The sequence below is a fragment of the Hemitrygon akajei genome, chromosome 5 (assembly GCF_048418815.1).
Source record: "Hemitrygon akajei chromosome 5, sHemAka1.3, whole genome shotgun sequence".
Taxonomy (NCBI): domain Eukaryota; kingdom Metazoa; phylum Chordata; class Chondrichthyes; order Myliobatiformes; family Dasyatidae; genus Hemitrygon; species Hemitrygon akajei.
In genome coordinates, this window is record NC_133128.1 from 115,460,339 (window position 1) to 115,476,430 (window position 16,092).

At 48.8% G+C, this 16,092-nt stretch overlaps 1 protein-coding gene across 6 annotated transcripts in view; it reads left to right on the plus strand.

Annotated features, from left to right (window-relative positions):
• The first annotated feature begins 259 nt into the window (after positions 1–259).
• Positions 260–16,092, plus strand: part of spega (striated muscle enriched protein kinase a) — a 705,926-nt gene continuing 690,093 nt past the window's right edge. For 3 of the 6 annotated variants that reach the window (XM_073046255.1, XM_073046256.1, XM_073046257.1), the window contains exon 1: positions 826–1,876. In XM_073046255.1, coding sequence (XP_072902356.1) covers positions 1,441–1,876 — 436 coding nt within the window. In that variant the 5' untranslated portion in view covers positions 826–1,440. Of the gene's footprint in view, positions 362–824; positions 1,877–16,092 lie in introns of those variants that run through there. The other 3 variants (XM_073046254.1, XM_073046262.1, XM_073046259.1) reach the window with 3 other exon arrangements.

The window sequence follows — 16,092 nt, forward strand, 5'->3', positions numbered from 1 at the left end:
CTCAGTACTGCCATGTTGTAAGAGCCTATACTGAAATGCTCCTGTACTGAGAGGCTCTACTGTTCCGTGTGGATCTTAAATTCCCAGAATCGTAAATGATTTAAGGGACGCTAATGGATGCTCCAGTCTTTGATGAACTTGGAGATGGGAGTGCTGTACTGAAGTGTGGACAGCAGAGGGCAGAGTTAGTTTGTGGGGGGGAAATCTTACCGGGACCGAACTGTTGGACACAGAGAGGGAGGGAGAGGGAGAGGGAGAGGGAGAGGGAGAGAGAGAAGAGACAGGCAGACAGATGGACAATCAGGCAAACAGAAGGTGGAGAGTGTACGGAACAAGCTGACAGAGGACGTGGTTGAGACAGGTACAATTAGCGTATTTTTAGAAGCGATTGGATAAGCATGTGCAGGGAAATGGATTGTAGAGGTATAGGCTGAACACAGGAAATTAGGGCTAGTTTGGTGGGCACGTGGCTGGCATGGACTGGTTGGGTCGAAGGGCCTGAGTCGGTGTTGCTCCGTGATGTATGGTCACAGGTAGAATGTGCGAACTCCACACAGACAGTGCCGGAGATGGGGATCGTCCTCTGTCCCCTGCGCCATATCATTCCCACCCCCCTTCATTCTGTCCGGACATAAATAAAACGACCAATCCTCACGCGACGATCTGTCCCCCACCACTGTATGTCTGTGAGAGTATGTGTGAGTGAGTGTGGGGGGGGGGGGGTCTGTCAGGATCGATGGGAGACGGAGAGCCGTGTGACTGACAAGAGGCAGCTGGCGGACTGTGAGTGACAGGAGGTGGGGGGGGGGTGGTGGGGATGTGACCAGTGGGAACTCACCTACCCCCGGGTCCAAGCCGAAACACCACGGGCTGGGCTATGATGCAGGAGCTCCTCTAACCTCCATAGCACCCAACCCACGAAACAAAGGAAAAACATTTCCCAAAAATTCCGTCGGGAGGAGGGAGCAGCAGCTGTCGAGGAGAGACTGACCGGTGGTCTCCTAAGGGTCTGTCTCTCCAGCGGACGAGGATCTACAACAGAAAGGTTAACCGCCGACTGCTGGAGAGGTCTCACCCACCCTTAAAAGGAACATTTCAATCTGGGGAGGGTCGCGACGAAAAAAGTTTCTTTCAAGGGAAAAAAGTTAGAGGTATGGTAAAACTTCTTACTCATTGAAAACTTTTACTTAGTACAATAAAACGTTTAGGAGTTTAAAATTCTTTTATCGTTACTTTTCTTGGAGAAATTTAAGCCCCGAACAAACATCTTGTTCACTTGAGTTCTTCCCTCTCTCTCTTGCATTGATTTTTTTTTGGATTTAATTCGATCAAAGTTTTACCAAGCCTTTGAACTTGTGAGGATGAACAGGGTTTCTGCAGGATTCCTCCTCTCCCCGGTTTCTCACGCGTCCTTGTACTAATCGTGGGCTAGCCCCCGCCATGCACGCCAGCCGAGCCGAAATCTCTCTCAAGGAGGACACCAAGCGTAGGGCCCCGCACATCTCGGGGCGGGTCAGACTGGCCCCCTACGGCTCCGCCATCTCCGCCAAGAGGCCGAAAGTCCACGGGGACCAAGTGGTCCCCGAGATCCGCGGGCGAGAGTACGGCCACCAACCCGCCTTCGTCAGGAAACTGAGGAACGCGGCAGTGGGCACGGGCTGCGATATCAGACTGAAGGTGTCGGTGACCGGGAGCCCCCTGCCCACACTGAACTGGTTCAGGAACAATACCCCGCTGCCCCCCGACGCCGACGACTACGGGGCGCTCTCGATCCGGGACTGCAAGTCTGCTGACGCCGGGGTCTACACCTGCATAGCCCGCAACGCGCACGGGGAAGCTCGCACCTCGGCCGTGCTCGCTGTTCTGGAAGTGGAAGGTAGGAATACAGACCATTGGAGGTTCCCCGCTGGGTTTGATATGTGTGTGTGTGTGTGTGTGAGTGATTATGAGGGAAAGTGTGTGTGTGTGTGTCTAGTGTGAGTTGTGTAAGAAATCGATTGTGTGTGTGTCTAGTGTGAGTTGTGTAAGAAATCGATTGTGTGTGTGTCGCTCCCTGCACAGGCACCGAGTGAAGAGGGAATCTGGGGCCATGACTGGTTATTCCCACCGGAGAGTGGGACGTGGGGGTTCCAGCAACCTGACAAACTTCACTCAGGGGCCACTGGCTCGCCGCTTTGGAAACTTGTGTTCAATCCTGACCTCAGCCGCTGTCTGTGTGGAGTTCGCAGGTTCACTGGGAACCACCACCATCGCAAAAATGTATGTGTATGTTAAACAAATTAAGTGGAGGAGTAAAATCTGTGTGTGTGTGTGTGTGTCTAGTGTGAGTTGTGTAAGAAATCGATTGTGTGTGTGTCGCTCCCTGCACAGGCACCGAGTGAAGAGGGAATCTGGGGCCATGACTAGTTATTCCCACCGGAGAGTGGGACGTGGGGGTTCCAGCAACCTGACAAACTTCACTCAGGGGCCACTGGCTCGCCGCTTTGGAAACTTGTGTTCAATCCTGACCTCAGCCGCTGTCCGTGTGGAGTTCGCAGGTTCACTGGGAACCACCACCATCGCAAAAATGTATGTGTATGTTAAACAAATTAAGTGGAGGAGTAAAATCTGTGTGTGTGTGTGTGTGTGTGTGTGTGTGTGTGTGTGTGTGTGTGTGTGTGTGTGTGTGTGTGTGTGTGTGTGTGTGTGCGTGCGTGCGTGCGTGCGTGCGTGCGTGTGTGTGGAGAGGCTAAATTGATGGGGATGGGATCGGGTGTAAAAGATAGTCAGCACAGACTTGATGGGCCGAAGGGCCGGTATTATTCTCCCTGGGACACTAGATAATGAGGACACCAAGTATAGTGCACTGAATATCTCCTGAAGGGTCTGGATGGCCCCCACTGGCCCCACAAACCCCGCCCTTCTGAGGACAGAGGTCCAATGGGATCAGGTTATCCTCTGAGCTTCTCTCTGTAGAAGCTGTGACCCCAGTATGGGGTCAGATCCACCACTTCACTGAATAGTAGACCAGGAAGGGCAGAATGGACTAACCTGCTTCAAGTTCAAGTTCCTCTTTCATCGGTTGACTGTACAACCAAATGAAACAACGTTCCTCTGGACCATGGTGCAGCCACAAAATGTATATCACACACAACGCATATGTTACCGCAAATAATAATATATCATTCAAAATGTACGTAGTGAGCAGCGCAGGTAAACAATTAACAGCAAAAAGTTCACTGTCTTAGTGGTGAGACCTCAGTGCGAGAAGGGTATCCATTAGTCTCTCAGCCTGAGGGAAGAAGCTGTCCCAGTCCTGATGCCCCTGTACCTCATTCCTCATGGTAGTGGATCAAAGAGATGGGCAGTAGGGAAGCTAACAATGCCTTGGGGGCTTCATCTACAATGCCCCCCACCGGTAGATCTCACAAATCGGGGGGGATAGACCCTAGTGCCAATCTCACCCATTTTTACTATTTTCATGGAGGCATTGAAATTCGGGAAGCCTTTGAAACTGATGAATAAGGGGTAAAATTCAAACACGCTAGAGGTAACAAGAGTATTATGGAACAGAAAGGGACTCACAAAATGCTGAAAGAACTCAGCAAGGCAGTAGATGAAGGATCTTGACCCAAAATGTCGACTGTTTATTCATTTCCCTAGATGCTGCCTGGCCTGCTGAGTTCCTCCAGCATTTTATGTGTGTTGCTTTGTATTTCCAGCATCTGCAGATTCTCCCATGTTAGTAGTAGTAGATGAGGCCTGTTACTCTCGCTCTGGTACCCACCTGCTTCAATTCTTCTGGGACCCTAGAAGGGCATAGTAACCCGCCTCAAGGACCATCACCCAGTAGCACTTACATCCACAGGGATGAAGTGTTTTGAGAGGCTGGTGATGAAACATATCAGCTCCTGCCTGAGAGGCAACCTGGATCCGCTATAATTTGCGTCTCGGAGCAACAGGTCCACAGGAGATGCCATCTCATTGGCCCTTCACTCAACCCTGGAACATCTAGATATTGAAGGTACATACATCAGGATCTGCATTCAATACCTTCATCCCCTCAAAACTAATCAATAAGCTTCAAGACCTTGGCCTCAATACCTCCTTGGGCAATTGAATCTTAGAAGTCCTCACTTGCAGACACCAGTCGGTTTGGATTGGCAAAAACGTCTCCTCCACAATCTCCATCAGCACGGGTGCACCACAAGGACAAGGTGTGATTAGCCTCTGCTCTGCTCACTTTGCACTTATGACCATGAGTCTAAGCACAGCGCTAATACCGCATTCAAATTTGCTGATGACACCACTGTCATGGGTCAAATCAAAGGTGGTGATGAATCAGTATACAAGAGCGAGATTGACAATCGGGCTGAGTGGTGTCATAACAACAACTTGTCACTCAATGTCAACAAGACCAAGGAACTGATAATAGACTTCAGGAGAGGGAAACCAGAGGTCCTGAGCCAGTCCTCACTGGTTGATCAGAGTTGGAGAGGGTTAGCAGCTTTAAATTCCTCAGTGTTGCTATCTCAGAGGACTTGTCCCGCACCCAGCACAATTAAAGCACAACAGCTCGTCTACCTCCTGAGGAGTTTGCAGAGATTTGGCATGGCATCTAAAACTTTGACAAACTTCAACAGAAGAATGGACTTTTTGTAGACGTCGCAAGGACGTGGCTAGGGATGAACCCAGGTTCAGGACACAGGCACTGAGGAAGAGTCAATAGGCGTTAGCCCCACCGCGATCAGAGAGTTGGTATCTCGGAGAGTCTTTATAAAGAGACAAGGTTCACATAGAGAATCCAGAAGACGATGTAGAACTTAGAACTGACAGTCCCAAATAACCATGAAACAAGGTTACTCATACAAGAGTTGACCAACGAACTGGCAGCTCCTTGTTGTGATTCCAGGGTTTTAATCCTGCAGTTACTGATGAGAAGCAGGTGTGTGTGATTAGTGGAACTGGGAACAACTGGAAATCAGGCAAGGGGGTCAGGGCCCATTTAAAGAGGTAATGGGGAATTACCAGACGGGACCATGACAGTAGGGTTTTCCATCCTTGTATGGAAAATCCTACCAAAAGTCATGGATTTGGCCCAATCCATCACAGGTAAAGCTCTCCCAACCACTGAGCACATTTGCATGAAATGCTGTCTTAGGAAAACAACCTCCATCATCAGGGATTCCCACTACCCAGGACATTCTCTCTTCTCACTGCTGCCATCAGGAAGGAGGTACAGGAACTTCACAACTCGCACCACCAAGTTCAGGAACTGTTACTACCCCTCAACCATCAGGCCCTTGAACCAAAGGGGATAACTTCACTCAACTTCAATTGCCCATCATTGAAATGTTCCCACAACCAATGGACTCACTTTCAAGGGCTCGTCATCTCACGTTCTCGTTTCCTATTGCTATATGCAAGTTATACTTGCATTTGCACAGTTTGTGGAATGCCCTAGTTAGGTGGCCTTTCAGTTACTATTCTACAGATGTGTTGAGTACGCCCACAAAAAAGTGAATCTTAGGGTTGTATGTGGTGACATATATGTACTTGGATAATAAAATTTACTTTGAACTTTGACTCGTGAAGTGCCAGGTTCGTTGTTATTTGTCATCTATATCATTGATCTGGATGATAATGTGGTAAACTGGATCAGCACATTTGTAGATGGCACTGAGACTGGGGGTGTAGTGGACAGCGAGGAAGATTATCAAAGCTTGCAGCAGGATCCGGACCAGCTGGGAAAATGGGCTGAAAATGACAGGTGGAATTTAATGCAGACAAGCGTGAAGTGTTGCACTTTGGAAGGACCAACCAGGTTAGGTCTTACACAGTACTGAAGTGTAGAGTAGAACAGAGGGATCTGGGAAAACAGATTCACAATTCCTTGAAAGTGGTGTCACGGATAGATAGGGTTGTAAAGATAGATTTTGGAATGTTGACCTTCATAACTCAAAATATTGAGTGCAGGTGTTGGGATGTCATGTTGAAGTGAGACCAAATTTGGGGTATTGTGTGCAGTTCTGGTCACCTATGTTCCTGCATAAAAGATATCAATAATATTGAAAGACTACAGCAAAAACTTACAAGGATGTTACCAGAACTTAAGGTCTGAGTTATAGGGAAAGGTTGAATAGGTTAGGACTTTATTCCCCGGAGTGTAGGAGAATGAGGGGAGATTTGATAGAGCTATACAAGATAATGATAGGATAAATGCAAGCGGGCTTTTTCCACTGTTGTTGAGTGAAACTAGAATTAAAGGTCATAGGTTAAGGGTGAAAGGTGAAATAGGGAAATCTGAGGGGGAAACTTCTTTAACCAGAGGATGGTAAGTGTGTGGATTGAGCTACCAGCAGAAGTGGTGGATGTGGGTTCGATTGCAACATTTAAGGGAAGTTTGGATAAGTACATGGATGGGAGGTGTGTGGTGGGCTGTAGTCCAGGTGTAGGTTGATGGGACTAGATGGGCCAAAGGCCCTGTTTCTATGCTGCAGTGCTCCCAAACTACATAGGTATCATCTATGAAGGAGAATAAGCAATCGATATTTCAGGATGGCATCTTCATCAGGACTGGTAAGGATGGGAGTAAAAACTGGATCAGTGGGACCTAGTTCACTGAATGTGACATCACAGGTTGACAGAATGGCGAAGAAGGACTTTGGCACACTGGCCTTCATTGCAAATGGAATTGGAATTGAGGTTTATTATTGTCACATGTTCCGAGATGCAGTGAAAATCTTGTCTTCCATGCTGTTCAGACAGAACAAGTCACTACATAGTGCATTGAGGTCATATGAGGTAAACAATAATAGAATGCAGAGTAAAGTGTTACAATTCAAAATTTAAGATCCAAGATTGTTTAATGCCATTTCCAGTACACAAGTGTTAAAGAGAATGAAATAATAGTTACTCCAGATCCAATGCAGCACAAAAAAAACACAATAAATATAGACACATAGGATTATTTACATAAATGAATTCATCAGAATCAGATTTAATATCACTGGCATATGTCATGAAATTTGTTGTTTTGTGGCAGCAGTACAATGTATTACATAATAATAAAAACATTATAAATTATATATATATTTATTTATATATAAAGTATTGCAAAAAGAGAGGAAAATAAATAGTCAGTATCAGTATCAGGTCTATTATCATCGGCATGTGTCGTGAAATTGTTAACTTAGCAGCAGCAGTTCAATGCAATACATAATATAGAAAAAGAAAAAAAGAAAATAACAATAATAATAAATAATTAAGTAAATTACAGTATACATATATTGAATAGATTAAAAATCATGCAAAAAACAGAAATACTATATATTTAAAAAGTGAGGTAGTGTCCAAGGGTTCAATGTCCATTTAGGAATCGGATGGCAGAGGGGAAGAAGCTGTTCCTGAATCGCTGAGTGTGTGCCTTCAGGCTTCTGTACTTCCTTCCTGATGGTCACAGTGAGAAAAGGGCATGCCCTGGGTGCTGGAGGTCCTTAATAAAGGACGTGCCCTTTCTGAGACACTGCTCCTTGAAGATGTCCTGGGTACTTTGTAGGCTAGTGCCCAAGATGGAGCCGACTAAATTTACAACCCTCTGCAGCTTCTTTTCGTCCTGTGCAGTAGTGAGGTAGTGTTCACTGATCCATTGTCTATTCAGAAATGTGTAGGAATCTGTATCTCCGTAAAGTGAGACCGGGCACAGGAGTGTTGGTAAGTAGGGTGACTGACAGAAAATGATAAAGTAGTGGTGGTTGGGGATATGAAGGTGTGGGTTAGTGGGTGGAGGTGTCGATTAGCCTTACTGCTTAGGGAGAGTAACTGTTTTTGAGGCTTGAGGTCCTGGCATGGATGCTACGTAGTCTCCTCCCTGGTGAGAGTGAGCCAAACAGTCCAGGAGCAGGGTGAGTGGGATCCTTCATGATGTAACTGGCCTTTTCCAGCATCTTTCTGTATATATGTTCTTGATGGCAGGCAGGCTGGTGCTGGTGATGTGTTGGGCAGCTTTGACTACCCGTTGTGGAGCCTTCCTGTCTGCCACAGTGCAGTTTCCGTACCAAATAGTGATGCAACTTGTCAGCATGCTGTCCACTGCACTTCTGTAGAATGATGTGAATAGTCCATCTATTTTCAGCCTCCTCAGAAAGTAGAGGTGTTGGTAAACTTTCCTGATTGTGTTGAATGTGTTCTGGGACCATGAGAGTTTGAGTGGGAGGTACACTCCCAGGAGCTGGAAACTGTTCACCGATAACATAACAGTGGTGGGGTCCATCATTAACAACAATGAGACGGCCTGCAGAGAGGATGTGAGAGAGCTCGAGGCCTGGTGCCAGGGAAATAACCTCTTCATCAACGTCAACACGACAAAGGAGATGGTTATGGACTTCTGGAGAACTGGGACCACTCCCACCTCTCTCTACATCAGAGGCACGGTAGCGTAAACTGCAAGCATCTTCAAACTCCCCGGTCGCAGAGCGTGTTCTACACAGTCAGGAAAGCTCACCAAGGTCTCTGCTTACCTACCCCTCCACACCCTTCACCACTACTTTACCATTTCCTGTCAGCATTACTTTATCATTTCCTGCCAGTCACCTGTGTACAGACACTCCTGTGTTTAACGTCACTTTACGGACATTCAGTCAATGTATGCACATAGTCCATCTTATGTATTTACACTTACCGTGTTTTTTCACTACTGTGTTCTTTATCTTATTGTGTATTTTTTGTTTTCCTTTACACTTGCGTACTGGAAATGACATTAAACAATCCTGAAGCTTGAAAAAAAGGACTGTAAAGACAGGACACCAGTAAAGAAAGCACAATAAAAGACAAGTCCAATGCAGCATTCGAGGTGTTTCATTGGTGAGGTAGCGTGAGGGTTATGCAGGTTGGTTCAAAAACTGAATGATTGAAGGGAAGTAGCTGTTCCTGAACGTGGTGGTTTGGGACTTCAGGCTTCTGTACCTCCTGCCCGATGGTATCTGTGAGAATATGGCATGGCCTGGATGGTGAGGGTCTTGACTGATGGATGTTGCGTATTTGAGGCAGTGCCTCCTGTAGATACTACCGATGGCAGGAAGGGTGTCCCCATGATGTATTGAGCAACTCCACTATTCTCTGGACAGATGGGATGAGCAGACCCTACATAAGATGTGGAACAGAATTTGTCCATTCAGCCCTTTGAGTCTTCATGGCTATTCAATTATGGCTGAATTATTTTTCGCTCTCAACCCCATTTTTCTGTCTTCTCCCCGTAACTTTTGACACCCTTACTAATCAAGAACCTGTCAACCTCTGCTTTAAATGAACTCAGTGACCTGGCTTCTGCAGCTATCTGTGGCAATGAATTCCACAGATTCACCACCCTCTGGCTATGGGGAAGTCAAAGTAAATTTATTATAAAAGTACATATATGTTACCAGACACTAGCTTGAGGTTCATTTTCTTGCAGGTATTTACAGGAAAATAAAGAAATCCCACAGTTTTTATGAAAAACTATACATAACAAAGACTGACAAGCAACCTAGATGCAAAAGAAAACAAGTTCTGCAAGAAAAATATCAGGAGCATGAGTTGTAGAGACTTTGAAAGTGAGTCTGTAGGTTGTGGAATCAGTTCAGAGCTGAGATGAGTGAAGTTAACCACACTGGTTCAGGAGTCAGGGTAATAACTGTTCCCAAACCTGGTGGTGTGGGACCTCAGGCTCCTGTACCTCCTGCTCTCTTCCTCTTTATTTGAAAGGGACATTCTTCAATTCTGAGGCTACACCTTCTGTTACCCCACTACTGGAACCACCTTCTCCACCTCCACTTTATCTAGGCCTTTCAATATTTGATAGATTTCAATGAGACCCTCCCTGCCCTATTCTACTAAATTCCATAGAGTATAGGCCCAGAGCCATCAAACACTCTTCATACAATAAGTTTTTCATTCCTGGGATCATTCTCAGAAACCTCCTTTTACCCCTCTCTAATGCCAGCAATTCCTTTCTTAGATATGCAGACCAAAACTGTGCACAACACTCCAAATGTGGTCTGACCAATGCCTTATAAATCTCCAAGAGCGTGGTCCCTGTGGAAAGCAGGAACAAGCTGGCCAGCCATTTTAATTCCACTTCCCACTCCCATTCCAATATGTCTATCCATGGCCTCCTCCACTGTCACAATGAGGCCACACTCAGGCTCGAGGAACAACACCTTGTATTCCATTTGGGTATCCTCCAACCTGATGGCATGAACATTGATTTCTCGAACTTTCAGTAATAAGACCATAAGTCTTAGAGTCAGAATTAGGCCATCTTTCCCATCGAGTCCACTCCACCATTCGATCATGGCTGATCCTTTTTTCTATCTCTTCAACTCCAGTTCCCGGCCTTCTCCCCGTAACCTTTGATGCCATGTCCAATCAAGAACCTATCAATCTCTGCTTTAAATATACCCAATGACCTGGCCTCCACAGCTGCATGTGGCACAAATTCCACAAATTCACCACCCTTTGGCTAAAGAAATGGCCCCCTCCTCCTCCTTCACCATTCCCCATCCCCCTTTCCCTCTCTCACCCTACCTCCCTGCCTGCCCATCTCCTCCCTCTGGTGCTCCTCCCTCCTTTTCTTTCTTCCATACCTTCTGTCTCCTCCTATTAGACTCCCCCTTCTCCAACCCTGTATGTCTTTCACCAATCAACTTCCCAGCTCCTTAGTTCATCCCTCTCCCTCCCGGTTTCACCTATCACCTTGTGTTCCTCTCTCCCCTCCCCCAACCTTTTCAATCCACTCCTCATCTTTTTTTCCCCAGTGAGAAAGGAGCCTGGTCTGGGTGGTGGGGGTCCCTGATGATGGATGCTGCTTTCCTACGCCAGTGCCCCATGTAGACGGGCACAGTGCGGGGAGGGCTTTTCCTGTGATGAGGGTAAGGGTGGCAGATTCAGATTTATTTAATGCGCACATCAAAACGTACAGTGTTTGCTTTATCAACCAACACAAGCTAATGATGTGCTGGAGGCAGCCTGCAAATGTGGACTACACGTTCTGGTGCCAACGTGTTGGGAACGACGACGACAACAACAACAAAACTTTCTCACCCAGGGTGAGGAAGTCCAGTGATTCTGATAAGGAACCACCCCATTCCTCTGCCCCAGCACTGCTGATGGAGTGAGATTTGAACCCAGTAACTTAACCACTAATCCACAGTCATGTGCTCCACAGCACAAAATGTTATCAGCTTCAACAGAATACTATCAGATACTGTAAATTATTTCAACCCTGCGGCCACGTCATACACATGCATTCTGTATCTAAGTTCGATATTTCTGCGCAACTATTAAGGAGGATATTTTGCTGATGAGGCAATGCTGGCTCATAGAGAACTCCTCTTTTCCCTGTAATCTCTTCTCCTCACTTTCCTACCAACTCCCTCCACAATCCCCCACTCATACAGAGGAAGTCCAGAGTGGATTGATCAGGAACGCAGAGGAGACCAATGGGAGAACGTGCAAACTCCACCCAGACAGCGGCGGAGGTCGGGATTGAACCCTGGTCTGTGGAGCTCTACCCATTGCCCTACTGGGCCACACACTTCCCCAGAGGAATGAGAGATTTCATTTCTTCAACAGCCATCGGCATTAAAAGCTCTGACCATCTGATGCCTGGTTGCTCAGGAACTTTAACTGGAATTGCTTTAATATCGCCCCTGTACTAGGCCACAGAGAAGAGCTGCTGTTTCCACGGCAGCCATAAAGACCATTCCGTACATAGGCAAGTACATCAAGGAGGTGAAAAGGAAGACTGAAAGCAGAATAAAGTGTCGCAGTCACAGAGAAAGTGCAGTGCAGGTGGTCAGTGAGGTTCAAAGGCCCCAACAAGGTAGATTGGGAGATCGCAGATCCACCTCTCAGTGTATTAGTGTCCAGTGGAGTTACAGAGTCAGAGGGCATTGCCGCCGCAGCATAGAATCAAACCCCTCAGCTCGTCCAGCCTGAGGCAAGCTGTTAGTCTGGCAACAGCAGGGTGGAAGCATGACCCCAGTAGCACGTGCTTTCAAGGTTCTATATCGTCTGTCTGATGGGAGGGAGGAGAAGAGAGAGTTCCCGGGGTGGGACGGGTGCTCGATTATGTTGGCTGCTTTGATGAGGCTGCAGGAAGTGTAGACCAGGTCACTGAATGGATCTGGCGAATGATGAGACGGACTCTCGTTGTTTTACCTCAATACACTGATCTGTATGAACAGTATGCAAGTTCACTGTATCTCACTACACGTGACGGTATAAACCAAATCCAATACTGATATCAGTACCAGATGGCTTGGAATCTGAAGATTAGATTAGCTTTATTTGACGTGTCCATACATTGAAACAGACAGTGAAATGCGTTGGTTGTGTCAACAACTAACAGAGTTTGAGGATGTGCTGGGGGATTGTGGTAAACTACGTATACCTGTCTGGACACGCCCCTCTGCTGACTGCTCCTGTGGCTCCTCCCACAGACCCCGGTATAAAGGCGATTGGAGGCACTGCTCCTCCCTCAGTCTCCGAGATGCCGTGCTCCGTTTTGCTGCTAATAAAAGCCTATCGTTCACCTCCTGTCTCCGAGAGTTATTGATGGTGCATCAGGGATGCCTGCAAGTGTTACCATGCTTTTGACGCCAACATAAATTTCATGCCCACAGTTTACTAACCCCGACCCGTACGTCTTTTGGAATGTGAGAGGAAAGCCACACAGCCGTAGAGAGACCGCACAAACTCCAGGCAGACAGAAGCTGGAATTGACCACCAGTCTTACAGCCGGCTGCTGCACACTGATGTGCTAATCACTACTCCACCGTGCCACCTCAAGCTGTGTTCCCTGCTTCCTGCGTCCACCCCTTTCAATCTGGATCACAGAGCCATGCAGCATGGAATCAGGCTCTTTGGCCCATCTAGTCCATGCTGACTGTGTTGCCCAGCAAGCTAATCCCATCTGCCCACACGTTCTCCTCTCCATGTACATATCTAGATGGCTTTTAAATGTTGCTAGCACACCCGTCTCAATCGCTGTTTCTGGCGGCTCGTTCCAAATGCGCTTTGTGTGAAGAAAATGCCCCTGACATCCCTTTTAAATCTCTCACCTCAGACCTTAAATCCTGTGTCTTCTTGGTTTTGACTTCCCTTCCCTGGGTAAAACACTACGTGCTGCCTACCCTGCCTGAGCCCCTCGTGAGTTACTACACTCGGTGGCCACTTCATTAGGTACACCGGTACATCTCATTAATACAAACATCTGATCAGCCAATCACGTGGCAGCAACTCAGTGCATAAAAGCATGCGGACACGGTCAAGAGGATCAAGTTGTTGTCCTGACCAAACGTCAGACTGGGGAAGAACTTTGATCTATATAACTTTTGACTGTACACGTGACAGGCGGGGTGGTTTGAGTGTCTCAGAATCTGCCGACCTCCGGGGATTTTCATACACAACAGTCTCTAGAGTTCACAGGGGATGGTGCAAAAACTAAAAGACATCTAGTTAGCAACAGTTCTGTGGGCAAAAACGCTTTGTTAGTGAGAGAGTCACAAACAAGAGAAAATTTGCAGATGCTGGAAACCTGAGCAGCACACACAATGCTGGAGGAACTCAGCAGGCCGGGCAGCATCCGTGCGAAAGAGTTAAATAGACCACGTTTCAGGCCAAGACCCTTCATCAGGACTGTTGACTGTTTACACAAAGTACACTGCAGATGCTGTGGTCAAATCAACACGTACAAACAAGCTAGAGGAACTCAGCAGGTCGGGCAGCATCTGTGCAAATTAGTTAAATAGACCACATTTCAGGCCAAGACCCTTCATCAGGACTGTTGACTGTTTAACTCTTTTCCATAGATGCTGCCTAGCCTGCTGAGCTCCTCCAGCATTTTGTGCGTGTTGTTAATAGGAGAGGTCAGAGGAGAATGGCCAGTCTGGTTCAAGCTGGCAGGAAGGCGATTAAACCACACGTTAGAAAAGGAGTATGTAGAAGCACATCTCTGAGCACACAACACATCGAACCTTCAAGCGGACGGGCTACAGCACCGTGAACCTCAAAGACCACGACACATGCTCAGTGGCTGTTTTACTAGCCGAGTGTACCTATGTGCCCATGGTGCTAATCTGTAACATCTGTACAACATTCAAGATTGTTTAATGCCATTTCCTGTACACAAGTATAAAGGAGAATGAAATAATTGTTACTTCAGATCCGATGTAGCACAGAAATACACAGTAAGAACAAAATAATAGTTAAAAAAAACAATAAAAATCAATACATAAGATAAATTGATCCATAAAGTGAGGTACAGAAGTGTCTGTACATAAGGTGACCCTGACAGGAAATGATAAAGTAGTGGTGGTAGGGAGTGTGGAGGGGAGGGTCAGTGGGTGGTTGGGTGTGTGGAGGGGTGGGTCTGTGGGTGGTAGGGAGTGTGGAGAGGTGGGTCAGTGGGTGGTTTGGGGGTGTGGAGGGGTGGGTCAGTGGGTGATTGGGGGTGTGGAGGGGTGGGTCAGTGGGTGGTTGGGTGTGTGGAGGGGTGGGTCAGTGGGTGGTTGGGTGTGTGGAGGGGTGGATCAGTGGGTGGTTGGGGGTGTGGAGGAGTGGGTCAGTGGGTGATTGGGGGTGTGGAGGGGTGGGTCAGTGTGTGGTTGGGAGTGTGGAGGGGTGGGTCAGTGGGTGGTTGGGGGTGTGGAGGGGTGGGTCAGTGGGTGGTTGGGCGTGTGGAGGGGTGGCTCAGTGGGTGGTTGGGGTTGTGGAGGGATGGGTCAGTGGGTGGTTGGGGGTGTGGAGGGATGGGTCAGTGGGTGATTGGGGATGTGGAGAGGTGGGTCAGTGGGTGGTTGGGGGTGTGGAGGGGTGGGTCTGTGGGTGGTTGGGTGTGTGGAGGGGTGGGTCAGTGGGTGGTTGGGAGTGTGGAGAGGTGGGTCAGTGGGTGATTGGGGGTGTGGAGAGGTGGGTCAGTGGGTGATTGGGGGTGTGGAGGGGTGGGTCAGTGGGTGGTAGGGAGTGTGGAGGGGTGGGTCAGTGGGTGGTTGGGTGTGTGGAGGGGTGGGTCAGTGGGTGGTTTGGGGGTGTGGAGGGGTGGGTCAGTGGGTGGTTGGGGGTGTGGAGGGTGTGTCGGTGGGTGGTTGGGGGTGTGGAGGGGTGGGTCGGTGGGTTTTTGGGGGTGTGGAGGGGTGGGTCGGTGGGTTTTTGGGGGTGTGGAGGGGTGGGTCAGTGGGTGGTTGGGTGTGTGGAGGGGTGGGTCAGTGGGTGGTTTGGGGGTGTGGAGAGTGGGTCAGTGGGTGGTTGGGAGTGTGGAGGGGTGGGTCAGTGGGTGGTTGGGTGTGTGGAGGGGTGGGTCAGTGGGTGGTTTGGGGGTGTGGAGGGGTGGGTTAGTGGGTGGTTTGGGGGTGTGGAGGGGTGGGTCAGTGGGTGGTTGGGGGTGTGGAGGGGTGGGTTAGTGGGTGGTTGGGGGTGTGGAGGGATGGGTCAGTGGGTGGTTGGGTGTGTGGAGGGGTGGGTCAGTGAGTGGTTGGGGGTGTGGAGGGTGGGTCAGTGGGTGGTTGGGGGTGTGGAGGGGAGGGTCAGTGGGTGGTTGGGAGTGTGGAGGGGTGGGTCAGTGGGTGGTTGGGAGTGTGGAGGGGTGGGTCAGTGGGTGGTTGGGGGTGTGGAGGGGAGGGTTAGTGGGTGGTTGGGGGTGTGGAGGGGAGGGTCAGTGGGTGGTTGGGAGTGTGGAGGGGTGGGTCAGTGGGTGGTTGGGAGTGTAGAGGGGAGGGTCAGTGGGTGGTTGGGGGTGTGGAGGGGAGGGTTAGTGGGTGGTTGGGGGTGTGGAGGGGTGGGTCAGTGGGTGGTTGGGAGTGTAGAGGGGAGGGTCAGTGGGTGGTTGGGGGTGTGGAGGGGAGGGTTAGTGGGTGGTTGGGGGTGTGGAGGGGAGGGTTAGTGGGTGGTTGGGGGTGTGGAGGGGAGGGTCAGTGGGTGGTTGGGAGTGTGGAGGGGTGGGTCAGTGGGTGGTTGGGAGTGTAGAGGGGAGGGTCAGTGGGTGGTTGAGAGTGTGGAGGGGTGGGTTAGTGGGTGGAGGTGTTGATCAGTCTACTGCTTGGGGAAGGTAACTGCTTTTGAGTCTGGTGGTCCTGC